We start from the raw sequence: 27,066 nt of genomic DNA on the forward strand, positions 1-27,066 counted from the left end.
TCCTGAGTTCAATTCCCAGCAGCCACATGGTGGTTATCTGTAATGGGATCTGATGCCCTCTTCTGCTGTGTCTGAAGAGAGCAACAGTGTACTGACATATATTAAAGAAATAAATCTTTAAAAAAAAATAGCATTAAAATTTTGAATAAAAAAGATCAAGAACTTAAAATAACAACCTGCAGTTACGTTTACTTAAAGTGACTTCATGACTATCTAGCTATATACTCTATGCATTTTATTTTTACACAAATCTTTCTCACCTCCAGAACGGGGTTTCAGTATTAAATCCATGACTTCTGTCCAGGAATTCTGTAGAATTGCTCTAGAATTAGACAGTATTTACATTAGTTAACTTTGCATATAATAAGCTTTATATGTTCCAAGTAAGACTTAGTTTATTAAATTTAAAAGTATGCAGTACAATGATGATACAGATTCAGAGGTCACTACCTACTCTAAAAGGAGTGTGTATTCCTTGGGCAGAGGACCGGATTCTCAGGATCTACCCTCCAATGGGCACAGCTGCCTGGAACCCCAGCTCCAGAGGACTTGCTGCCCCCTTCTGGACTCTATATCATCTCCTCCAATGAGCATCAAAGAGGAAGGGAATAGAAAGAACGTATAAGCTGGAGAGGGTGTATAAGCTGGAGAGGGTATGGGAAGGAAGCTAACTTCTGAGCAGGACAGACTGCAGCACTCTTGAACTTGCAGCAGCTGTGATTATTCATACAAGCTCCTCAGAAAATGGGGCTTGCTGATTCCCCATCATAGAATGGAGTGGGGCTCATGAACACGTTCTTCAGCCGTAAGGTACCCATGCTCCTGTAAAGAGCTCTAACTTCAGGGACACATGTAGAACACACGAAAGTAAAAGGAAAGAAAGCTGGGAAGAGCGGGGGTGGGGTGTGTGGGTGGGGGTTGGGGGATTAGAGGGCAGGCGTGAGGACAGAGGGCGTGCAGGAGAACACTACTGAACATGTACACATGAAACAATGAAACCAACCAGAATATGTGACTGACCCCGGTGAACAAAAAACATTAAGAAAGCTATTGTCCTTTTGGACAACAATATAGCTTTTCATATATTGCCTTTATGTAGTCTGGATACAATTCATCTTCTGTTTTACTATATGCTGGGAAACCCTATGCTGATAACAGTACATTCTTTGAAGGCAGGAAATAATCGGACATTGTGAAAACAAATAATTTGAAAATCTGAACTAACTTCTGCAGACCTTTGGGAATATTCTGAAACTTGTGTTTCCGGGTTAAGTCTGGCAACACTTTACTGAGCAAGTATTTCTTCGCGAAAAAATTCTTTGGGTACAAAACTATAGGGTGACATGGCTTTGCTCCTGCGAAATTAATTAAAAATAGTAAAAACAAGCTGATGCCAGCCTTCACTAAATGCTCTGCCCCACAACAGCCAGTGTCTTCATCATGCTTCTGTGTGTTTCCGGAGACAGTGTGGCGGGTTTTCCTTCTTCAGGTGCTAGAGGTCCCGTCTAGGGCCCCTCGTACACTACGGGAGGGCTCTGCAGGCTCAGCCACGGTCTAGTGGACTCCACTGTGCCTGCCTGGTCTTAAGTTAGAAATATTTCTATTTCTCCTTTTACAACGTTGCTTGAGAGAGACGTCACAGCAGACTGAGTTAACCCTTGGTCCCTGTAAAATCATACAAGCAAATACAACCTGATGGTGGGAAACTGAACTAGAGAAAACTGTTTCTACGGCTGTCCAACCAGCATGCTAGTTCGGCCCTTCTGAAGCGCAGCCTCCGCCTGCCAGTGCTGAGACAGAACCAGGAAGACATGTTCTCAGACCACACTCGGTGTGCACTCCAGCGTGCCAGCTCCTAGGAGGAAGTTACTTTATGCAATGCAATCTCTACTGGACAGTGGGATTCCCACTGGATGATTATGAAACCAAGTATTTACTGATGAGATTTCTACTCTACCCTGGAGGGCTTTCCTATTATCTAAATGTGAACCAAGCTCATATGTTCCACATTAGATCTTCTACAGTTTTCTTTAAAGGGTGGGGGAGGGCAGATGGGAGGTGAGTAACCCACATGTTAAGAGAGATCACACAGTGCCTTGGGTTTGCATAGTCTGGATTTGTGTTACCCTGGTTTTTACTGGTGTCCACTTACCTGTTAAAAAGTAACAGAGAAGCCAGGAGTGGTGGCGCACACCTTTAATCCCAGCACTCGGGAGGCAGAGACATGCAGATCTCTGAGTTCAATGGCAGCCTTGTCTACAGACTGAGTTCCAGGACAGCCAGGGCTACACAGAGAAACCCTGTCTTAAAAATTGAAAATATAAAAAACAAACAAAATTCCAAAACCTAAGAGATTCTCTTGGACCTCTTGGACGGACTGTTAATAGTGGGAAGAAAAATTTAAATTCAGGTCACATCTTTTTCTTCTGTGTGTGAGTGTGTACATTACACACGAGCCTCAAGTGATCCAGAGATGTACTTGTATCCATTTTCCCAGCACTGGGTCATAAAAGTGTTCCACCACACCTGGCTTTTCTGTAGGTACAGGGACCTGGAGCTAGGTGCTCCAGTATGTACCTCAGCTAAACAGTGAGACAATGTCTCAGAAAACAAGACAAAATAAAACAAAACAAACAAAAAACCTAAATCAAACAAACAGCACAAAAACCCTAAATAAAAAAGATACAAAGGTAAACGATAAAAGACTGAATACAAACCTTCCAACCTGGTACGTTGGAACAGCTGTGGTCCCGAACCTTTGCATGCCATAGTAGTTAATGAAGCCGGTCTCCCTCAGAGACTGCATGGCTTGCTGCACCTGCTCATCAGTTCCTGTTATATTCCTGCAGAGACCCAAATTATCAACAACAACAACAACAACAACAAAAAAATGGACAGCTAAATACATTTTATGGTGCACATAAGGGCAACTTCTACACCTGACAGCTCTAGAACAACAAGAAGCAAATTCATCCAAGAGGAGTAGACCACAGGAAATAACCAAACTTAGGGCTGAAATCAACCAAGTAGAAACAAAAAGAACTATTCAAAGAATCAACCAAACCAGGAGCTGGTTCTTTGAGAAAACCAACAAGATAGATAAACCCTTATCCAGAATAACCAGAGGACACAGAGGCAGTATCCAAATTAATAAAATCAGAAATGAAAAGGGAGACACAACAATGAAATACATGTTAAAATAATTATTCTGTTTGTTGAATATTAACTGTTGAAAATATTAAAATCATGTTCTACAAATACCATGGAAATATTATTGATAATCTTTCTCACTGTGCTTGAAATTAGCATTTTCTTAATGTTTAACTTCAAAGAGATTTTGCTATTTTGAAAACTTTAAAATATACTTACTGATAAAATAATTTCTTTCCTAGAAACACTGATAAACTGATTGTTAGACAATGTACACAGATATATAGTGCATTTTAAATACTCTCTCACTATGTCAGGTGGTATCACATAAGGGCTTCTGAACATATTTCTTAATGATCCATTTTTAATATTTCATGCTCTTTTACTATGCTTAACTCACCAAGAATATTTTGTATGTTTTGAAACAATTTAGTATTCAACATTAGATATAGGATCCTCAGTTACAGATAGTATTAAATATTCATTAATGATATTTTAGGGTATGAAAGGTATATATATATATATATATATACATATATATATATATATAGGTTGAAACATTTTTATGTATTATTTGATTCTTAAAATACTCAATATTATTAATATGTTTGATGTATAGAATGCATTTATGAGGACAATCTTTTGTTTTGGTTTGGTTTTTTCGAGATAGGGTTTCTCTGTATAGCTCTGGCTGTCCTGGAACTCACTTTGTAGACCAGGCTGGCCTCGAACTCAGAAATCTTCCTGCCTCTACCTCCTGTCTCTGTGTAGCCTTGGCTGTCCTGGAATTTGCTTTTGTATACCAGGCTGGCCTCAAACTCAGAGGTTGCACTGCCTGTGTGCTTTAATCCTTACTGCTGGGATAAAGGCATGCACCTCTGTCCTCTAGCTTGTTTTCATCAGTACCAATTATCAGAGCGTGAAGCCCATGTGCAGCATCTACCACCGTGCTGTTCCCAAACTCCTTCCCTGTGTCCAGATCCATTCATCCACTCACTCCCTCACTCTGCACACTCTTGCCCTGGCCAGCCAGCACTCCATGTAGACCAGGTTGACCTTGAAGCAGTGTGATCGCCTGCCTCTGCCTCCTGAGTGCTGGAATTACATACATATGCAACCATGCCTAATCACAAACTGAAGCATCCACCAAAGCAAGCTCTAATCTTCCTATGAATGTGTCCATTCTAGGCACCTCATACAAATCAAAGCACATTTTTTAAAAGATTTATTTATATTATGTATATGAGTAAATTATAGCTGTCTTTAGACACACCAGAAGAGGGCGTCAGATCTCATTATGGGTGGCTGTGAGCCACCATGTGGTTGCTGGGATTTGAACACAGGACCATTGGATGAGCAGTCAGTGCTCTTAACCTCTGAGCCATCTCTCCAGCCCCCAATAGTAGGCTCTTTATCTTTCAGTCAGTAACTGAAGGACACAGTGTTTCTGAAGGCTATGGGAATCTTTTTAGGGAGGGACAAAGACCATTTATCAGGAAAAATACTACACAGTATCTATTCCTCATGCCTACAGGCCTTGCTCTCCTAGCCTTTCTATCTGACGCAGGTACCCTGTACCCAATTGTGACATGTGCAGACTCCTGGAGCCCTGCTACCAGCCCCGGCTCTGCACCCCCCCCCCGCCCCTGCCCAGCCCCAGCCCCGGCTCTGCACCCCCCCCCCGCCCCTGCCCAGCCCCAGCCCAGGCTCTGCACCACCCCCACCCCACCTCCCTGCACTGCACTCCCACTGTGGCACTTTACCTGAGAACAACAGTGAAGTGGTTTCCTTGGAGCGCTCCTAACTTCAGAGGGGTTTTCTGATAGCTGAAATTCCCGAGCTTCAAGTTCATCAGGCACTTATTGAGGTGGGCAAGTCTTTGTGCACTTATTCTTTAAAGAAAAAAGGAGCAGAGGAAGGACCATGAGTCCCGACAGAAGACAAGGGCACACCAGGGCTGTGACTGCAAGGAGGCCACAGGAGGTAGCTAGATGCAGTTTTCCTTTCCCCCTGGATTATTCCTGTGCGTAACAGTACTAGAATGATGGGACTTTACCACCAAGGAGAAGACATAAGAGAGTGGCGGTGTCTACTCGGTGTCTACCCTCCGTGGGCAGGAGGTGGCAAAGCTGCTGATGCTTGCTGGCAGACAGCAGTCCACATAACTGTAAAGAATGGTCTCTAACACATAAGAAGATTAGCCACAATTGGGCCAGTAAGAAAAATACTGCAAACTCTGGACCACAACACAACCTTGGAAACACAAAAACACAGAGAAGAAAGACTTCATTGGTTCATCCCTGAAAAAGGCCCAGACCCCTGCATTTCCTCATTCCCTTAAACGCACACTGAAGATGTGTGGAGCTAGATTCAGAACCCGGTACCCTGCTGTTTCATAGACGTGTTTCCCATACTGTTGGAACTGTCTCATTAGAAAGTCTTTTGCCTTCCTCGACAGGACATCTGCAGAAAAGCAAACACAAAATCTTTCTTTACACCATAACCCTCCCCACTCACTGCTGTTAACAGTTTTTTCTTTGAAAGACTGAATTTTTATTTATGTGTGTGCATGAGTATGCATGTGTGCGTGCATGTGTGTGTATACATGTGAATAATTACAGGTCTCTCCAGAGGTCAGCCGTTGGCTATCCCTAGAGCCAGAGTTACAGGAGGCCATAGCTGCCTAGTGTGGTGCTAGGAACCAAACTCAGGTCCACTAGAAGAGCAGCAGACATAAATAACAAAAGATGTTTATCTCAGAGGGCTTCATGTTCTTGATATATAAAATTTTTGAAAATGCTAAACTTTGTATTTTTATTAAAAAAAAAATATATAATGGAGGCTGAGGAGACGCTCAGTGGTTGAGAGAACTTGCTGTTCTTACAGAGGACCTGGGTTTGATTCCCAGCACCCAACACACAACTCCAGTTCCAGACCCAACATCCTCCTCTGACATCCACAGGCACCACGCCTGCGCATATGGTATACACACAGACAAAACACTCACACTTAGATCAACAAAACAAAAGAGGCAAGGCCAAAAGCCCCTGTGCGGGCTATAGGGAGGTCTTCCTGGTCAGCCGCAGGTCAGCCAAGGTTAAAGTGAGATCCTGCCTAAAGACAGACAAACAGCACCCAAAACCTCAAAATACAATACACAGATGAAAGGTGTCAGCCATTGCTTTCCCGCCCCATGCCTGTCCCGTGACATCACCATCCCCAAAGGCGTCCATTCGTGTCGTTGGATTAACCTGAATACAAATGGAATCCTTAGGTCCATCTAGGCTCTAAGAATCCAGTTTTATTTATCTATTAGTTGTCTTTAAGATTCTCTGATTTGTATCATGGAGTAATTGTTTCCTATTTTCAATGATTAGAAACAATGCAACAAACACACCATGGTGCCCAAGAGCATGGTGTTAATTTTTCCATGTCCATGTCTCCTCTGAAGTGACAGCTACTCTGTCAAGCAGCAGAGACAAGGGGGTGAGCCTGGCTTGAGTCTGTCAGTGGCTTCCAGTATAGTTATGTCTGTGCGCACTCGCGTACACTTATGTTTCCGTGTGAGGACATTTGTGTATATGTGTTTATGAACAGAGGACTGTGGAAGCACTGGGGGTGTGGCTTCACCCCCACGCATCTGTTCATGGACCCATTCAACAGGCCTTTCCAGTTTTAACACAAGGGGGAACTAATGGGGCCACTCTGCTCTACTCCTTGGCCAAAGTAAATACATTAAAAAAGAAAATGAAACTACGTACATTTTAGAATTCACCTTCACAGGGCTGAAGAGTACTTGCTGGATCTCAGGCACCCACACCAGGCCACTGACAAACACCCGTGACTCTAGCTCTAGGGGATGCGATGCCCTCTTCTGGCCACTGAAGGTACCCCACACAGGGCACACACACAAATTAAAAATAAAGCTTGAAAAATTCGCCTGGGGGTGGAGAGATGGCCAATGGCTAAGAACATTTGTTGCTCTTGCAGGAGACCCAGGTTTGATTCTCAGCACTCACACAGTGGCTCACAACCATCTGTATTTCATTTCCAGAAGATGTGACCCCTATTCTGACTTCCATGGGCACCAGGCATACAGTGCACATACGTAGAAGTTAATAAACTGTTCACACACATACAAATAACATACATCTTTTTAAAAAAATCATCTATATAATATCCGAGCTCCTGGAATTTATGTTATTTCAGTGCTAGGAATTGAGCTTAGGGCTTCATACATGCTAGGCAAACATTCTATCCTTAAACTCTCAGCTCTCCTGGAATTCTTTAGCAAAATTGCCCTACTACTCCCTGAAGACACTCAGTGAACCACACCTCCAGAGCTTCCATGGTTCTGTGCTCACAGACATGGATAATGCAGAAATGTGCATGCATGTGCGCGCACACACACACATACATATATACACACACACACACACTCTCATATGTACATATGTACTAGGCACCAGCCTGTTTGTTTCCTTGCTTGCTATGTAAGGAAGCTCCTTAGTGCTCCATCTCCCTTTCTCACTTTTGTTCACTGTCAGGTATTCAGCCTTACTAAGTTACAAAAAAAAAAAAAAAAAAAGTTGCTGCACTAATAGAAAACGTAGGAAGATGGCCATCCAAGTCAGGAAATGGGTGAAACTGGAACACCCAGTTCCCCTCTGCCCCGTGAAGCAGTCGGGCCTCACACAAACCAGGGCGAGCTTGAGCAGGTGTGTTCCAGGCCCTTGAATCAAGATGTGCAGGGAGGATGCTCAAAGTCGACAAGGACCTACAAAAGCAGGGGGTCAGCACAAACAGATTGCGGACCAACTGATGGAGCTCTGTAGTCAGCAGACACTGCTGGAGAAAGGACGGGGTTTCAGAGCAGAAACAGAAAAAAAAAAAAACAAATAAAATAAAACTAAGCAAAAGCAAAAGATAGGGGCCAAAAGAACCAAGTTATCAGCCTGGCTGCCCGTGACCCTGGACGGCAGCTTTGACCCTGGACGACGGCATCTTACGAGTGCCAGGACAGAGCCTGATGGCTGATTTTTTCTTCTTTCTTTTGTAACACAGGGTCTCACTATACATACAGTCTTGCTGGTCTAGAACTCACTACGTAGACCAGGCTGGTCTCAGAGATCTGCCTGCCTCTGCCTCCTGAGAGTGAGTGTTTAAAGGCGAGTGCCCAGCTTTGTCCTTTTTAAAAAACATTAAACAGCCTGCTTGCTGTTTTCAGCATGGACTCACAATGTGTGCAGTGTGTCTCCACCACCTGAGAAAGAAATCCCAGCCAGGCAGCAACGGCTCCACAGCCTCTAATGGTCCCTGCAGCCCCTGTGATGGGCAATTTGCTTTTTATGTACACACTTCCCCATAAATGGAAAAGAAATCAGTGTTTTTTAAAAATGTCTGACTTAGTGTAATTTTTTGTTGTTTTTAAATGCCAGGGTCATCCTGTGTAGCCCGGGCTGGCTTCAAACTTGCGATTTCCCAGCTTCACTCCGTAGAACGGCAGAATTACTGGCCTGTGACAACATCCCCAACAATGCAACAATCTTAAGCTCATTACAATGTAGGATATACTGGTATTTCACATTTTTTAAAAGCCGAATAACATCCTCTTCCCCAATACATAATGGACAGCCACCTCTGCATCCATGTGTGCAGCAAAGCCCAGAGCTGTATTTAGTTCTTAAAGGGAAAGGTGCTCATTGTTAACACTGTCCACCCACTCTGGGGAATTCATGTGTGACAAGCCTGTTTTTAAGTAGTAAGGGCCAACAAACCAACCTGCCACACAGAAGCCTTTAGTAAAACAGAGAAATACTGGCCCAAGCTCAGATGGGAACTGGCAGGAAACGAAGCGAGTCGCTCTGAGTTAAGGCAGTTTGAGATTACGAAGTAGATCAAAGCTGCAAGAATCTGGAAAGAGAAGTTGCTTTTCCCAGGACTGATCAGCCCGGCAATAATTAAAATCCCTGTGTGGCAGCATAGGTCCATTCTGCTCACCATTCCTCAGGGGAAAGGCCAGCTCACCCACCATGTGGATCCCTCAAGCAAATGCAGGCTGCAGCCTATATCCTTGAGATAAGTGCAATGTGCTTTCAAGAGGCCAGCATTTAGACTGCAGCTCCTCCCAAAATCAACAGGAAAATGAAAACAGGCTCCATGGGGACAAGGCAATACACTGATCAAGCCTGACACCTGCTGGCCGAGGAAGACAGCCCAGTGCCTCAGTTTAAATTAATTTTTTTTTTCTCAAGACAAGGTTTCTTTGTGTATCCCTGGCTGTACTGGAACTTGCTCTGTGGACCAGGCTGGCCTTGAATTTATAGAGATCTGCCTGCCTCTGCCTCCCAGGTGCTGGGATTAAAGGCACCTTGTTTTTAAGTTATTATATTTTTAATCCCCAAATTAGCAACTCCTCTCCTCTGCCCCCATTCCAAACAAAGCAGCATCTTCATGTTTACTCAGTGATGGGATGGAGGGGGTTGCTATGACAACGTGCCACTGCCTCAGGTCAAGGAAGAAAAGGACTAGAGTACACAGCAGGGTGTACACACCCTCCCTCTATCCCTCCCTCAACCACCTTCTTTCCTTGCCTGCCTTTTCTTCCCTTCGTCCTTCCCTTCTTTAATCGTCTGAATCCACTTTTACTGTTTTCCATCTTTCCCTCTTTAGTTTTGCATACAGAGACCAAATTTCCTTATGTTGTTTTTATACATGGGTGTCATTTCATGCCTTCTGCCCTGCTGCCTACCCAACTCGTGCTGAGATTCCAAACCTTCTTAACATCGTCTCCATCTCTACATTTTTGTCACACATATGCCTACATTCTCTTTTTTCTCCTGTCTTTCCTTTTGAGATGTCTTCCTTCCCTCCCATGACAACCCCCCCCCCCCAACACACACAGAAACAACTTTAAACTGCGTATAGCAAGGGGAGATGTGATATTTGTCTGAGTCTCGGGGATTTTGCTTATCTAATGCTCTTCTACGGCATCTATTTATACCATCCTTCCATCTGTATGTCTGCTACATGCAAAAGCTCTTATTCACTGTTTCCTAGGTGAATGTTAAAGGACATAATATTTAATAAGTGAGAGAAAGGAATTCTTTTGTCTCTATCACAAATGGCTTTTTAAATTACTCAAAAGCAAACAAACAAACAAAATCTGAACCATGTTTGATAGATTTGGAAACAGAGAGAGATTCAGGATGAAAAAACTGAAGTAGAAAATAACATCTACAAAAAGGCAGAAGCTGTGCTGGCTCGGCAAATACCGGCATCTGCTGTTATTTCTGAGTCCAATCCAAAGGAGGCACAGGGCAGGAGAGAGCGGATTTCTTCCAGTGGTCCTTGACCTCCACAAATGTGCCACTGTCTGTTCATACATACGTATGTATGCACACATAGAAAATAAATACGTCTACAAGATTTTAAAAGGCAGAGAGACCATGCAAAGCTGAAAGCGGTAAGTTCGTTAAAGCAGAGCTGAGGCTGTGCACTGTCAGTCTGGGCGGGCACTCCACTTACTTGAGAACAGCAATCTCCTGGACTGTGATTGCCCTTTTGTCTTTGGTTCCCATATAGGAGAATATGTTTGGCTTTACCCTGATGAGACACAAACACAGCAATGTGAAGTCACATACCATAACCAAAGCACATTTCTAATAACTTAAGTCTCAAAATACACACACTACTTAAGGAGAAACTTTACTGAGGAAAATACACAAGAGAATGTGCAAAATAAAACAGCCACAGCTGCTCTCGGCAGGGCTTGAGTCAGAGCCTTTGTGGCTATCAGAGGTGCTCAGACTGGGCTAAATCAGGAAAAAAATATACAAGCTGCACTCTTCCACAGTCAGAAACAATTTGTTAAGTTACATAAAACTATGACAGTAAAGGGGGAGATATTCTAGAGGTATAATATAGCATTCTGAACATTTTATAGCTTCAGCTTTCAAGATGTTATAGTAATGTGATTTTTACATTAAAGATAATCTACAACTCAACATTTAAATTTACAGTAATATGATTTTTACCTTAAATATAATTTATAACTCGACTTTTAAAAATGCTAAAACAGGGGTCTGGATAGTTCTGATATGAAGATACACAAAGCTCCTCAGAAGTGTTTGCTTACGTGCAGAGGTCCCAGCTGTATCCCCGGGGAACTAGCTCTGCCTGTCTACATCCCAAGAGGGCCACCCATTCCCTAAGACATGAGGCTCTGGAGAGAAGCCACAGACTCTCTTTGTAAGGAAGCTAGTAAGAAAAGTGAAATGTTATTTAATTAGGTACAGTATTCAGGCTGACCTGTACCCTCCCCAGACTCCTAGAAGCCTTGACGCCCACCATGTTATATAACATTTGGAAACAAGGCCCTTAGAGAGATGACCAGGTTACAATGTGGCTGCTAGGGTGGACTCTACATAGGGTTCTAGGACAGACAGGGCTAGTGACCCTGTCGGAACAAACAAACACAAACAAAAACAAAAGAAAGAAAGAAAAAATAAAAGGAAAAAACCCTATCTACTCTGATCTTGCAGCCTGCAGCTTCTGGGTGTGCAGAACTATGACTGACGTCTGCTGTTTAAGTACAGCCATGGTTAAACAGAGTTACATTTCCACACAATACAAATCTGTTGTTGTATCTGCAGATAGTTCTGTCCTTCCTTCCTTCCTTTCTTTCTTTCTTTCTTTCTTTCTTTCTTTCTTTCTTTCTTTCTTTCTTTCTTTCTTTCTTTCTTTCTTTCTTTCTTTCTTTCTTTCTTTCTTTTTTTCGAGACAGGGTTTCTCTGTGTAGCCCTGGCTGTCCTGGAACTCACTTTGTAGACCAGGCTGGCCTCGAACTCAAGAAATCCACCTGCCTCTGCCTCCCAAGTGCTGGGATTAAAGGCGTGCGCCACCACCGCCCAGCTAGTTATTTTCTTTCTTAAAAAAAAAAAAAAAAAGTTAGTTTAGCTGGGCATAGTATACTCCTTTAATTCCAGCATTTGAGAGGCAGAGGCAGGCATATCTATGAGAGTTCGAGGCCAGTCTGTTCTACATAGCAGGTTCAAGACAGCCAGGACTGTCACACAGAGAAACCCTGTCTTGAAAAACAAAACAAAACAAACTTCTGAGTGTTTGAATGTTAAGTTATTAGAAATGTGCTTTGGTTATGATATGTGACTTCTTCACATGTGTGAAGCACATCTGGTGCCTGTGGAGACCAGAGGAGGGGTTGCATCCCTTGGCACTGGAGTTATAGATGGTTATAGACTTTGATGTGGGTGCTAGGAATTAATCTGTGTCCTACTAAAAAGCAGCCAATGGTCTTAACTGCTAAGCTATCTCTTCATCTCTACTAAAAATACAAACACAAAAAAATTTCTGGCACCTCACCTACCCTCAAAACCTACAATCTCTACTATATTTTCATTCCTTTGAGCAAATGTCCTTTTTCCCTGGCTGTACTGCAACTCTTAATTGTATGTGACTTACTTACTTCCAGAACTTTCATCCTCAATTACCAACATGGGGATTAAATTTATTGCTTTATTTCCCAGAACATTACCATTAAGAAGCTCGTTTGTCATTTACTAATATCTGATTCCTGCTCTTTCCCCTGCATTCACACAGAAAGATACAACACCCTCCCTTACTTGTAAGAACAAGAACAAGACACTAACCGCAGGTACTTGGATAGAACATTGATGGCATCCATGGTGTCTTTGTTTTCTTTGTAGAGAACAAAATGGCAGTAACTTCCCCGGGATTTTGGCCAAGAATGTTTTCTTGGATCTTAAAAACAAACAAACAAACAAACAAACAAAATTAAATATCATATATACCATAAAAACTCTCTATGACTTGGGATAGCCTGATGGTGATAATCGTTTTTTTAACTGAACATTTCAATCATGCTACAATATGGAAACACATCTTAAACAATGCAAGATTTAAATTTAAACTACTCAGTAAAAAAGTCAGGATTCTGAGAAAACTAAGCTATAGCTAGAATTTGCGACACTGCAAACATTCACGAGTCCTGCACAACAGAGGCGGGCTGCTTGTCGAGGACTATATTTAGTTTCAACGGCACAAAACTCCATGAAAGAAAAATTATCATAAAGGATTTTGCACAATCAACTAGAAAGAATCCTTTGTTTTCAAAAAATTTCCTTTGTCTTTAAATAAGTCTTTTCACATAAACTTAGAAATCCTTTATCTTCAGAGGCAGAAGATATTCCTGGTGCAGAAGTTAAATGGACATCTGGCTTTGTCAAGCAAAAACACGTCTTGGTAGCAGGTTAGTGATTTCATTACAGTGTAAAGAACCATCAACCAGTGTAGACAAGCAGTAACTCTCCTCAGAAAAGAACCACAGTATGCATAGATGCTGAGAAAATCAGTTTCCTTCTTGATGATTGTTGAGAGTCATGTATAGATACATTCTGTACAGTCATGTATGGAAAAACATTACAAGGACCTCTTCAGCTTTTAGAGTTAATTCCTCACCATTTCCATAGGGTTTTGTGAATGGATATATCTTTTTCATTTTTTCTTCTAGCTCACTACCCTTAAGGCAAGTTCTCTGCACTCAGCCCTTATGACAACGCTGGCACTTTACCTGTCTACAGGAAACACCAAGTGCTCTTACCTGCAGCAGCTCTGACCTCTGTCCGAAGGCACAGCATAAAGAGCACAAGAGAGCAATGTTTAATTTATAATAAATACTGTCAGCGTGCTTTAGAGAGGGGCATGCACATGATCGCATGGTGACAGGAGACTGAAGACTTCCACAGCACCTAAGAGTTCTGTGCTAGTCAATAGCCATTCAGACTTGAACAGTGGGATGTTGTAGTGGCAAACACTGAACAACTAGGAAACTCCCCTCTAGGCACAGCCTTCCTGTCTCAGTCTCTTCATAATGGATGAGTCCATCCTCCAAGCTGTCCTGTCTGCAGCCATGGGATACAGCAAATTCTTAAGTCTACATATCGAATGACTTTTTCTACAGACTATTTTTCCCTGTAAATACAGCAAGTGGTGTCTGTCATGCTGTGGGTAATGAGAAACTGCTGTTTTGCTTCATGCTGCTGTGTGTTTTATAAGTTTCTTGCACTGAAATGTAAAAATCTTTAAAATTTGGACACTGGGATTATTAGTTTTTTTTTGTTTTGTTTTGTTTTTGAGACAGGGTTTCTCTGTGTAGCACTGGCTGTCCTGGAACTCACTTTGTAGACCAGGCTGGCCTCGAACTCAGAAATCCGCCTGCCTCTGCCTCACAAGTGCTGGGATTAAAGGCGTGCACCACCACTGCCCGGCAGATTATTAGTTTTCTATATTCACCAATTTATAGATGAGAAGACTTAAGAAATGACGTATGAGACACGTCCAGTGAATGCAAGGTTCTGTCCTTGCTTTACCACCATATATGTCTATAATGAAAAGCTAAAAAGCCAAGAACGGTGAGCTCGTGAGCTGAAGTGTAGCGACATGCTGCAACCACTGGCCTTCCGCAGTCACAGATGAGCACGATGGCAAGAAGCAATGCAGGAGTAAGACTACAAACCCAAATGGTTCCTCCCTTGACAGGACACCAGTGAGTGATGCTGACCAGTGTGCACCTCCTATTCGGTGATCCAAGCACAGACCATGAATCCAATGGTCTCTGCAACTAACAAATGCAAATATTCATTTTCTAGGAATACTCAATATATAAAAGAGTAACATTTGCACTGGGAATATTCTGAATAGTTAACAATTCTATCTTTTGGACTCTACAAAAACTCTAGCCCCTGGGAAAACTAATCAATGTATACCTAGCCTCACAATGGGAATGAGGTTACAGGGCTTTTCACACAGTTTTGAGGCACTCTAATTTATAATTCATTTGCAAAGAATTCTAAGGCTGGAGACATGCTTCCTACTCCCACAAGGCTGGTGCTATCTTAGGAATCTATGACAGCACAGTCCAGACTTACACAGAGCAAACAGTTAACAAGGGAAATGTGGGAATCCTGCCCAGAGGTCCTGTGAATAAGGAAGGCAGGTGCTGGGAGCCTGGAGAGGGTGACACCATAGGGCAGCAGGGAGAGCCTCCTTTCTGCTTACTCAAGGTCATCTTCAAGGAAGCACCCACACGCCAGCCTTCTGCTTCTCAGCATCCTGCGGCGCCCACTGCCTTCATGGCTGTCCTTATGTCTGCACCTGCTCCTTTCTCCATCTCTCCCATGTGATACATTCAAGGCTCCTTATCGTCAAAGTCGAGCTTATGTCTTCTCCTTACTATATTTCTCCTCCTTTCTCTTTGCTTTAGCGCTTTATTTAAAAAGCACTGTCTGTATGGTACCTTTTGCCCCAGCCTACTGTGTAAGCTCTTTTCCAGTCTCAACCTTAGCTAAGCAAACAGGCAGCAGCAGGTTCCAGTGCTGCTCAGTGATGGGCACAGTTCTGAGCCACTCAAGCGACACATCTGGAGCCCATTCCACTGGGGTTCTGGGGTTCTTTCTTTTCCTTCAGCCAGTCCTGGGGAGATTCTTTGTGTCTGTGCCTCTCCCTCCCTAGTAGGAGAAGGCCTGGGTCCAGAGACCCTGACTGGGACCCATTTATTTTAGAAAGTTCAATGAATTAGAAAATTCAAAGATTATCAATCATACAAGGTTTCCCTCCTGAAGGCAGTAGCCCTCTGGACTATGCAGCTCAGGCCAGCCATGAACTCTTGGTTCCTTTGCCTCTTGAAAGCTGAGATGATACAAGTATGTTACCAAGGCCAGCCCCAGCTTTCTTTTTTAAATTTGTGGTTAAAAACAAGTTCTTGGGGCTGAAGAGATGGCTCAGTGGTTAAGAGCACTGACTGCTCTTCCTGAGGCACTCTTCCTGAGTTCAATTCCCAGCAACCACATGGTGGCTCACAACCATCTGTAACGGTATCTGATGCCCTCTTCTGGTGGTGAGACAGCAACAGTGTACTCATACATCCAATAAATATATAAATCTTTTTTAAAAAAAAATACAGTTTCCTTTCCTTAAAAAAAAAAGTTCTTAAAAGCAATGGGATGCATATAATTCCAAAATATCAATCTATTACTTGGTTGTATAATGTTATAATAATTTTATTAAATTTACCATGATTGAATAGGTAAAACAATGTGTCTTTTTTTGGACTAGGTTAATGGCTGGTTATTTCGGATACTGGGCACTGTGATTCAGAAGTTAATGTTTTAGAACGCATAATTCTATTTGAGGGAAGTTTAATATTGTTAATCTTGGTGGTTGTTGGTGGCAGCACACACCTTTAACCTCACCACTAGGGAGGCAGGTGGCTCTCTTGAGTCTGGGGCCAGCCTGGTCTACAGAGAAAGTTCTAAGACAGTCGGAGATACATAAAGAAACCCTATCTCAGAAAAATAAAAAACATTTAAAAAATAAAAAAATAAAATTAAAAAAAATATTATACATCTAAGTTGGGTGTCATGGTGGACAACTATAACCCCAGCACTTGAGAGGCACAAGTGGGGTTGGAAAAATCAGGAATTCAAGATCACTACATAGTGAGTTTGAGGTCAACCTGAGCTACATGACAACAAAAAGGAGTGCTGTAAATTTGCTAAGTATCAAATAGCCCAGAGATTATACCAGGGCTTGGCAGCAGATGAGCTCCAAAAAAGGAAAGCTTTAAAGGCTGCTACATCCAAATGTGAAAGGGCCCAGAAGCATGGCACGCCTGCCACTGGCACTGGGCTCTGTTCTCAGGGCATGGATGGCGTCTCCAGACACCTGTTCTCTCTGATTCCTTGGGGACTTCACTCTCAACTGGGGACAGGTGAACAGGAGGAGAAAAGATAAATGCAACCCCCCTTCCCCCAGTGACTATCTCAGCCTTTGTGAGGAGGTAGAAGAAACTGCAGAAGACAGATTTAGCCCACCTTTGTCTAAATGGCCTCAAGCCCGAGAGGTTCAGAAATCTGGGTAAATGCCGATCCAATATGCTTCTTTGAAAAGTAAAATATTCTGTTACTCAAATGGGGAGGGGTGCTTTGCGTCACGTAACGCCCTTACGACGGAATCTTACGATTAAGGAAACATGTTGATCTCTGAGTTTGAGACCAGACAGTTTGAAGCCAGCCAGGGATACACAGTAAGACCCTGTCTCAAAAACAAACAAAAAGGTGCCTATGACATAAGCAAGGAAAATCCAGATGGAAACAGAACAAGGTGAGACAGTATTAAAGAAAAAGATAGGGCAAACTATAATGGGCTATAAACTCCCTCGACCTTGCGCAAAATACAGCCTCTCCTAGGAAATGAAGTTCTTTTTAAAGAGGCAACCAGTCAAAAGACACACAGCTTCCCGGCGACGGTGAACGTTGCAATCTGCACCGTCACGACCGCTACGGCAGAGTCAGACCTTGCCCGTCCTCTCTGCAGAGTGGTCGCTGACCAAACGCTGATCAAACCCTGAATGTATCCGTGAGAGAATGAAGACCCAGTGTCCACAGTTGTATGTGGATGAGCCACCTATGTCCCCTCCATCTGGAAGTGACATCATGCCCTTGGGAGAACTTTAGTCACTGAAATCACCTCCCTTGCAGTGAGCCCTTTGCAGGCTTGTCTGACACGAAGGCTAAGACACTGTGACCTAGACATTGTACATCCTCCTGCCTTAGCCCCCCACGACAGGCACGTGACACCATGCCTAGCTTCCCTTGGTTTTTTTTTTTTTGTCTATCTGTCTGTCTGTCTGTTTTGTTTTGGCACCAATAGAGAAGTAGCCTCAGATCTCCACCTTTCCCTTCCAGCCACTCAAAGCTTCTCACTTCCAGTTGACCGTTTCCAGGGAGTCAAGCTGGCTTTCTTTCTCTTCAGTCCTTTCACCTCACCAGAAGCATCACTGCAAACAACGGAGTCTTCTACACAGTACCATCTCTTAAATCCATTAGGGGACACTGACCAACAACGGAGTCTTCTACACAGTACCATCTCTTAAATCCATTAGGGGACACTGACCAACAACGGAGTCTTCTACACAGTACCATCTCTTAAATCCATTAGGGGACACTGACCAACAACGGAGTCTTCTACACAGTACCATCTCTTAAATCCATTAGGGGACACTGACCAACAACGGAGTCTTCTACACAGTACCATCTCTTAAATTCGTTAGGGGACACTGACCAACAACGGAGTCTTCTACACAGTACCATCTCTTAAATCCATTAGGGGACACTGACCAACAACGGAGTCTTCTACACAGTACCATCTCTTAAATCCATTAGGGGACACTGACCAACAATGGAGTCTTCTACACAGTACCATCTCTTAAATCCATTAGGGGACACTGACCAAGCCCTAGGGGGTTCAAGTCTCCTATGACATCATCCTATGGGTTCCCTGCAGCACATCTACTTTGAAATAACAGACCACTGACAGGAGAACTTGAGACATGCAGCAGAGACACAGACATCTTATGTACTGATGTGATGAAAAACAAAAACAAAAACAAAAAATATCTAACTTTTCTTAGGGTTATAAATAAATGGAAAGTCTCCTGGCTATGGAGAACATTAGGGGACATAAACACCAAGTGACAGACAGTATGTTTACATTGACTGAAGTATAAATAATGAGAGATGGACTCAGGTGAGCGGCTAACTCCTTAAAAATGCCATGTTTTCTGTATTTGAGTGAGGATATCCATGTTTGGTAAGCAGAGCAGGGAACATGGCCCTAGGAGGGGAGTGAACTCTTATGAAACATCCCTTCTTTCTCCCTAAGAGCAAGCACACAATGAGCAATTACCCCTCCACGTCTTCTTGAATTGGTCCTCAATTCGCTCTGCTCTTCAGTTCACTCTGCTCTTCTTTAGGCCCCACTGTACTTTCTGTGTCTTCACTCTCATACGAGGCTGAATGCCCACTAGCAGACAGACTTCAGTCCTACTCCACATCTGAGATGACTATTGACAACTCTCCCCCACCCGCAAGGAGTGACATGACCCATAGATCCCTCTCCATAAGATGTCAGCCCATGGACATGAAAAGGCAAGGCAAAGGAGCAGGGGAGGAGAGAGCAGCCAATGTCACACTTACTTGCCAAAGCCTTTTTGCCAGCTGCATGGTAGGCTACGATGTATTTCCGCCCCTCTCTATCCTCTGTCTTTGTCTCTAGTCCTGGGAAGAGAGATTTAATGGCTTGATGGATGACTGTTCGCTTCTCTTTGGTGTCCTCAATGACCTATTGAAAGCGGGAGAGGCATTACTCTAACAGGATTAAACAGGAAAATAACAGCGAGTTGGGGAAGACACAGCTCCACAAAGTCAACAAGAACGCTTGCCTAGTGCTTGAGAAAACACGTCTGAGCTGCCTGCTGTTTCGGATGCTGAGGGCTTGTTGTGGGAGCACTACACAAGCCCCTCAGACTCACCTCTTCCTCTACTCCCCATAACCTCACTGATAATCCATCACTGTGCCACACGTGGAGATGAGAATTCCTGGGGCTGTCTGAAGCTACACTGTGGGAGGGCCTGACGGCTAGGAGTGAAGCAGGCAGGAGGCTCTATGGTGACCACAGAGGTTGCTTGTCGTATCAGACAACATGTGTGGGGGAGCAGGATGCGGACAGACAAGCCTCTGGGATGTGAGGAAGCTAATCCCCCTGCTACAACTGCCTCCTACTCAACTTTATTCTATACTAAATTAATTTTATGGGGGAAATGCTAACACAATAAAGAAAATCAACACAAAGAAAATGTAGATTTGGGCTGGAGAGATGGCTCAGCAGTTAAGAGCACTGATTGCTCTTCCAGAGGTCATGAGTTCAATTCCCAGCAATCACATGGTGGCTCACAACCACCTGTAATGGATCTGGTGCCCTTTTCTGGTATGTCTGAAGACCAATACAGTGTACTCATATATTTATAATAAATAAATAAATAAATAAATAAATAAATAAATAAATAAATAGTAAAAAAAAGAAAAAGAAAATGCAGACTTATCATTTAAACAACTCTTTTGGTCAGCTTTTGACCTTTCTCATTTAGAAACAGATTTTACCTCTACCCAATATCATAAAAGGCTGAATATGCCATATTTGAAAGAGAAAAAGATTTCTCAAAATGCATAGATGCTTTCTGTACTCACTGAATAGATATTTTAGAATTAATTTATTCTCTTAAAAATACTGATGGTGGGGCTGGCGAGATAGCAAGAGGCACCAACCACACACTCTGATGGCCTTGTGTGTACATATGCACACACTATTGAGAGTTTTTGAAATCTATAAAAGAATGCGTTAACTGGGCCACTTCAAGGTCCCTTGCCTCTGACTGCTAGAAAAATGACAATACTGATTAGGAGACCTCTACTTTGATTTCACAGCTTAACTGAATTGTTGCAACCTGAAAGTGGAAAACATCAACCCAGAGGCTACAACTGATCGGTACCTTAGCAAAACACAAAATGATACAGAAAAGAAACTGAAGTGTAGTCCTGAGTAAATGATCTCCTCACAGCACAGAGCAGGATCGTTGAAATAACAGTTTATGAATATAAACATATATTTAGAGTGAAAATTTAGCAAGTTCGAGGGAGGCATGGTGGCTCACACTGCCTATAATCCCAACACCCAGGCAACCACAGGTTCAAGGGTAGCTTGACTATACATGTCATATGCTCTAGGATTGAGAGAGATGGTTTCCAAAACTAGGGTTGCAGAGATAGCTCAGCAGTCAAGAGCACTTTCTGCTCCTGCAGAGGAACTGGGTTGGTTCCCAGAGTCCAGTGGTAACTTATAACCATGTATAACTCCAGTTTCATAAGAATCTGACACTCTTTTGACCTTCCTAGGCACCAGGCATACATGCGGTACATATATGTACATGCAGGCAGAGCACTCACACACATAAAATATATAGATAAATATGTAAGTACAAATACATATTATGTTCATATAAAAGTATAATGGATTATATATAAATGTAAATAAAATATATAAATAAGTATTTAAAACCAAACCCACACCACTATACTACAACAACAACAACAATTTTTTTTTCCCCCGAGACAGGGTTTCTCTGTGTAGCTCTGGCTGTCCTGCAACTCACTCTAGACCAGGCTGGCCTCGAACTCAGAAATCCACCTGCCTTTGCCTCCCAAGTGCTGGCACTCACCGCCCGGCAACAAAATTATTTTAACAGTTGATGTAATTTGCCCATAATTTCTGCTGTTTAAAAGTTAAAACTGCCCTGGCAGTGGTGGTACAGGCCTTTAATCCCTGTCCAGGACAGCCAGGGACGCACAGAAAACAAAAGAAAACAAAACAGACACCAAAGTTAAACTGAGGTCTGTAGAGACAGTTCAGCAGGAAAGAGCAATGGCTGTCCTCCCAGAAGACCTGGATCCACTCTCTGCACCCACACAGCAGCGCACAACTCCCAGGAAATCTGACACCTCCTTCTGGCAGGTAAAACGCCCATAAACATGAATGTAAAAAAAGAATAAAGTTCAAACTTGTGTTAGCATCAGGCACATCTGTGGACAGCTAGAAGTGACTTCACACTAATCAGGCATCTTTATTGCCAGCTCTCAGGGACCTGGTGTCATCTCTAGGCAACAGCTCCTGCGTCTGTCCCTTTGCACTCGTGCCCCCCCCCCGCCCCCATGCCCCCCTGCACATGTGTCAGGGCCCAGATAATAGACTCGGTCTCCCTGCCAGCCTCTCTCTTTTCTCCCTCCCAGTAAACCCTCCACGCTGCTGCACCGTGTGGTTTGTTTGGGACTCTGTCGTCTACTTCTAACAACTTCAGCAGACAATGCAGCTTCCAGGGTAACAGTTTTGTTACACATGGAAAATGTACACAAGGGGACGGCAAAGGGAAACCTGTACTATCTTTTTAAATATTTTTGTATTGATTCTTTGTGAATTTCACATCACACACCCCAATCCCTCTTATCTTTTGGCCCTTTGCAACACCCCCCTAAGACCCAAAACAAAAACCAAATTTGAAAACAAAACAAACAAACAAAACCCAAAACTCATCATGGAGGCTGTGGCGTGTTGCACCCTTTGCCCAAGTAGCTTTACCTGCAAATATTCACTGCAATGAGTCATTGGTCTGGCTTGAGACCTCTAATCCCATCACTTGGGAAGCAGAGGGATCTTTGTAAGTTTGCAGCCAGCCTGGTCTATAGAAGACATTCCAGGATAGCCAGTGCTACATAGAGAAACCCTGTCTAGAAATGCACCCCCTCCCCCAATGTGGTTTTTCTCCTTTTTTCCTTTTGGTGTGTTTACTTGTTTATCTATTTTTATTTTACGTACATTGCTGTTTTGCCTGCACAAGAGAGTCAGCTCTCCTAGAACAAGAGTTACAGACACTTGCAAGCTGCTGTGTGGTTGCTGGGAATTGAACCCAGGTTCTCTGGAAGAGCAGCCAGTGCTCTTAATTGCTGAGCCATCTCTCCAGTCTCAAATGCTTGTCTACACAAATCTTTTTTTTTTTTTTTTTTTTTTTTTTTGGTTTTTGAGACAGGGCTTCTCTGTGTAGCCCTGGCTGTCCTGGAACTCACTTTGTAGACGAGGCTGGCCTCGAACTCAGAAATCCACCTGCCTCTGCCTCCTGAGTGCTGGGATTAAAGGTGTGCGCGACCAAAGGCTCTACACAACTCATCCTTAAACACAAATGTGAAAGTCCTCCCCACTCACTAGCTGGGGGCCACAGTGTGTGAGGAAACAGGGGTAGAGTGGGGTGGGAAGCACAGAGAAAACTGAAGACGCAAACTGCTGGGCTGAGCCCTGAACTACTTACTACTGATGGCAGTTTAAAAAGAGTTAAGAGTTCCCATGTCTACTTTAAAAGATTTTTTTTTTTTGACAAATGTGATAAGTGTCTTTAATCCCAGCACTTGTGAGGCAGAGGCAGTCAGATCTCTGAGTTCAAGACCAACCAAGGCGACACAATTATACCCTGTCTCAAAACAAACAAACAAAAACCAACCATTTTTTTCTAAACAGGGCCTTATGTTAACTGGCTGTTCTTGGAACTGCTGTCCTTTCCCCTGCCCTTCCTTCTCCTCCTGGGCACTAAGGCCCCAGGCCTGTGCCCGCCCGCGTGCCCAACTAGTTTCAGAAATTATTTTGAGAAACAGGACACATTTACAAATTATGTGATCACAAGACCACAAACAAACAACCCAGAACTCTTTTTAAAAAATATTTCATTCGGGCTGCTGAGATGGCTCAGTGGGTAAGAGCACCCAACTGCTCTTCTGAAGGTTCAGAGTTCAAATCCCAGCAACCACATGGTGGCTCAAAACCATCCGTAACAAGATCTGACTCCCTCTTCTGGATTGTCTGAAGACAGCTACAGTGTACTTACAGATAATAAATAAATAAATCTTTTAAAAAAAAAATTCATTCCTCTGTTGAAGAGGTGGGTGCAGGAATGTGTGGACCACACAGGTTGATGCGTGTGTAATGAACTAAACAGAGCTGTTTCTAGAGAGAATTCTGCAAAGCCTGGTACCTTTTCAACAGTAAGAACATTATTTTTGCGGGTGATATAAAGAAGCTATAGGACATAATTTATGAGACTATTTCAAAAGTAATAGCAAGATTAGAACCATGCAAGCAGTAGACGACAGAGAGCACTTAAAGAGCAGGGTTTGTTTCTGTAACTTCTGACTGGTGGCAATACACTGTGCAGAGGTACAACCTGAGGGGTTGAGGAGATAACTCAGCTAGCACAGGTCTTGCCGAGCCATCAGTACTTCTAGAACCCATTCAAAAAAGCTGGATGTAGTGTTCCACGCTTGCAGTCCCAGCAATGGGGAGGCAAAGAGAGACAGCTCTCTAAGGCTCACCTGCCGGCTAGCCGGGGCTAACTGGGTTAGTTCTAGACCAAGTGAGTGACTGTCTCAAAAATCAAGGTGGATGGCTCCAAAGGCTGACCACTGGCTTCCGAAAGCACACACGCACTTCTGCATCTTTCCCCCCACACTCACACGGAAGAAGATTCAGTAGTCAAGGATGGTGGTGTGAGCCTGTTAGCCCAGCTCTTGAAGACAGAGGCCGGAGGATCAGGATTCGGGTAATTCCTGGCTACACAGTTGGAGGCCAGGATAGGCTATATGAGAAACTGTCTCAAATAATCAAAAATTCACCAAAAACCAAACCAAACCAGAAAAATAATCTTAGGGTTGGGGATAAAGCCCATTTTATTTAAAATGGCTTAGCATTTTCAACCCCCTAGGCTCAATCTCCAGAACCAGAAATAACAAAACAAAGGCAGGATGTGATTCATGAATGCCCATAATCCCAGCAAGTGGGGGGCTACAGACTGAGAGCCACAGGCCATCTTAGGCTATACAGTGAGAGCCTGTCTCAAAGTCAAATCAAAGCAAATAGCACAGTGAGTGAGTGGCAGAGAGGGGGAGAGGGAGGGGGAGGGAGAGAGTGAAGGAAAAGGGAGGAGAGGAGGAGGGGGAGAGGGAGAGAGCACAACCTTGCTAGGACCTTTCTACTTGGTATTGTCAGGGATTATGTCTATAGGTAAATTTAGGAATTTCAGAACCTTACATGTTTCCGATTGCTGGAAAGTGGTGGTGGGAAAGGAATGCAGGGGTGGGTTGGAGAAAGATAATGAGCTGTGAGAAGCTGCAGGAAACTGGGTGTCCCTATTAGGAGATGTGGCCTTGTTGGAGGAAGTGAGTCACTGGGGGTGGGCTCTGAGGTTTCAGATGCTCGAGCCAGGCCCAGCAGCTCACTCTTCCGCTGCCTGCTGATCAGGAGGCAGGATCGTGTCTACAGCATGCGCTCCATCTCGATGACAAAGGACTATACCTCTCAACTATAAGCCAGGCCCAGTTAAACATCTGCCTTTATAAGAGTTGCTGTGGTTACAGTGTTTCTTCACAGCAACGGAAACCCAAACTAAGAGGCTAAGCGATGGAGACATTTTAGACAACCTAAAATTTAGTAGTTTATTACAACCGTGATTTGGAACCCAGGGGTGTAGCTCAGTGGCAAAATGCTAGCCCAGCATACACAGAGTCCAGAGTTTGACCCCTAGTAGCTTATAAAGCTGGTATGTCAGCTCACATCTATAAACTCAGCGTTTAAGAGGCAGAGAGAGGCAGGAGCACCTGAAGTTCAAAGCCATCCTTGTTATCTAGTGAGTCTCAGCTCCAAGCCAAACTAGAGGGAAGTGGGGGGACTCAGCGCAGAGCACACGACTGGCGTGAAGGAAGCCTTTGATCCCCAGCGCCATGGTCAGGTAAAACCACAATGTCACTAGGTGGACTAACCCGGGGAAATCAAATTCCACAGGGAAAAGCTTGAATGGTGGCACTAGCTGCTACCTGTTACCTAAGCTCTCCTTTCTCACACAGCAGTGGATCCAGGGTGAGCCAAGAGCTTCTTCCTCTTCTCCTCCGTCCCCCATGTCTCCCCCTCAGTCCCCCAGAGAGGCCGGAGCCCCCTGTCAGGCTACAGCACCTGACCACCGCTGAGGACGAGTCTGGGGCTCTAAACAGCAGATCTTAGTTACACTGCACTCACAAACTTTCTTTTTGCAGAAAAACATTACTTTGCTAGCCAGGTATGGTGGAGGTTGAGGTTGAATTTAAGGCCAGTCTGGGCTATAGAGAAATACACTGACCCAAACCATAGAAGCTGGGTGTCCTAGCAAACACTGTAATGGCAGCATGTGCATGGTGGAGCTAGGAGTAAAGGTTCCAATCCAGCCTCCACTGGGATCCTGCTTCAGTAAGAATAAAATCAAACCAACTTTTTCCTTTGATATATTTATCTTGAAGTTGATTATTTGCCCTGATTTAAACAAATATACTTGATTGATGGTAGACTTTGCTCTTTGAGATCATTAAGTCACCCTTTAGTTAAGCACAGATAACTCACTCTTCAGTGGTCACGTGCTAACATCCACCCAATGAGAAGCAGCCCAGCCCGGAGACGTCACTTCCTGCGCCGCTTACCTCGATGGCAACACTGGTTTCTTTATTTTTGAAAAGCTGGAGCTCCTCCAACTGCTGCCTGTCCTCAGCTGTCAAGACAGTGAGAGCGTCTTCTGGAGGGTCCTTCAACCACAAGAAAGCAAGAGAGTCACACACAGACAGTAACACGTCCTGTCCAGGATCATTAGGAAGAGTGACTACATACAGAAGAGAGCTTGATCTAGAGACATTTTTACCTCTTCATCCACCGGAACAGATAAGTCATCCAAATGGCTGATCCGTCCATCTTTCCCGATTTCGTGAACGACAAAGTCAGAGTATCTGATGAAAAGAAAACCAAAGCTTTCAAGAAGTGGATGTTGTTTTACTTTCTACCTAATTTTACTATTAGTAAAAAGTAAACAAAGTTCACCATTGTTCAAAACAAGAGATTTAAGGAAAATCTTTATTGGCAAATAATACCAAGCAATCTTCTCTTATTTTAATGGAGCACATGCACTTCTATACTAGGAGCTTCTAAAATATTACCATAGCGCATATCAACCAACGCAAAAGTAAGTCCATCAACATTTAGGGCCCCGTCAGTACAGTGCTTGAGGAGCAAGCAGGGATGAGGACTTGCGTTTGAGGTGAAAAAGTCAGGTGTGGTAACACAGGCCTGGGTTATGCTGGGGAGGCAGAGAGGAGAGGATCCTGGCGCCTCAGGCCTGCCAGTCTATATAAGCACTGGTGAGTCCCAGGTTTTGATATTGTCTCAAAACAATACAGGAGGATTGAAGAGATAGCCCAATGGTTAGAGCGCTAGCTGTTCTCGCAGAGAGCATGGGCTTGGTCCGCAGTAACCTCATGGCAGCCCACAACCACTTGCAAATGCAGATCCAGTGGACCTGACGTCCGTTTCTAGCTCCTTACACACCGTGCACATGTGGTGCAGATGAATACATGCAGGGACTCAAGTCATAC

At 43.6% G+C, this 27,066-nt stretch overlaps 1 protein-coding gene across 6 annotated transcripts in view; it reads right to left on the bottom strand.

The window, feature by feature from the left end:
- Nucleotides 1–27,066, bottom strand: part of Pus7 (pseudouridylate synthase 7) — a 43,547-nt gene that overhangs the window by 9,380 nt on the left and 7,101 nt on the right. For 2 of the 6 annotated variants that reach the window (XR_880846.2, NM_001289780.1), the window contains exons 3-11: nucleotides 26,340–26,424; nucleotides 26,125–26,226; nucleotides 19,224–19,368; nucleotides 13,790–13,807; nucleotides 12,819–12,930; nucleotides 10,678–10,755; nucleotides 4,914–5,042; nucleotides 2,718–2,843; nucleotides 261–322 (exon numbers count right to left, since the gene is read on the bottom strand). Coding sequence is in view for 5 of the 6 variants with exons in the window: in NM_001289780.1 (NP_001276709.1) it covers nucleotides 261–322; nucleotides 2,718–2,843; nucleotides 4,914–5,042; nucleotides 10,678–10,755; nucleotides 12,819–12,930; nucleotides 13,790–13,807; nucleotides 19,224–19,368; nucleotides 26,125–26,226; nucleotides 26,340–26,424 (857 nt within the window). In the remaining variant the exon portion in view is untranslated. Of the gene's footprint in view, nucleotides 1–260; nucleotides 323–1,610; nucleotides 1,856–2,717; nucleotides 2,844–4,913; nucleotides 5,043–10,677; nucleotides 10,756–12,818; nucleotides 12,931–13,789; nucleotides 13,808–19,223; nucleotides 19,369–26,124; nucleotides 26,227–26,339; nucleotides 26,425–27,066 lie in introns of those variants that run through there. The other 4 variants (NM_178403.5, NM_001289781.1, XM_011249796.1 and 1 more) reach the window with 3 other exon arrangements.

Source organism: Mus musculus, chromosome 5, assembly GCF_000001635.26.
Source record: "Mus musculus strain C57BL/6J chromosome 5, GRCm38.p6 C57BL/6J".
Taxonomy (NCBI): domain Eukaryota; kingdom Metazoa; phylum Chordata; class Mammalia; order Rodentia; family Muridae; genus Mus; species Mus musculus.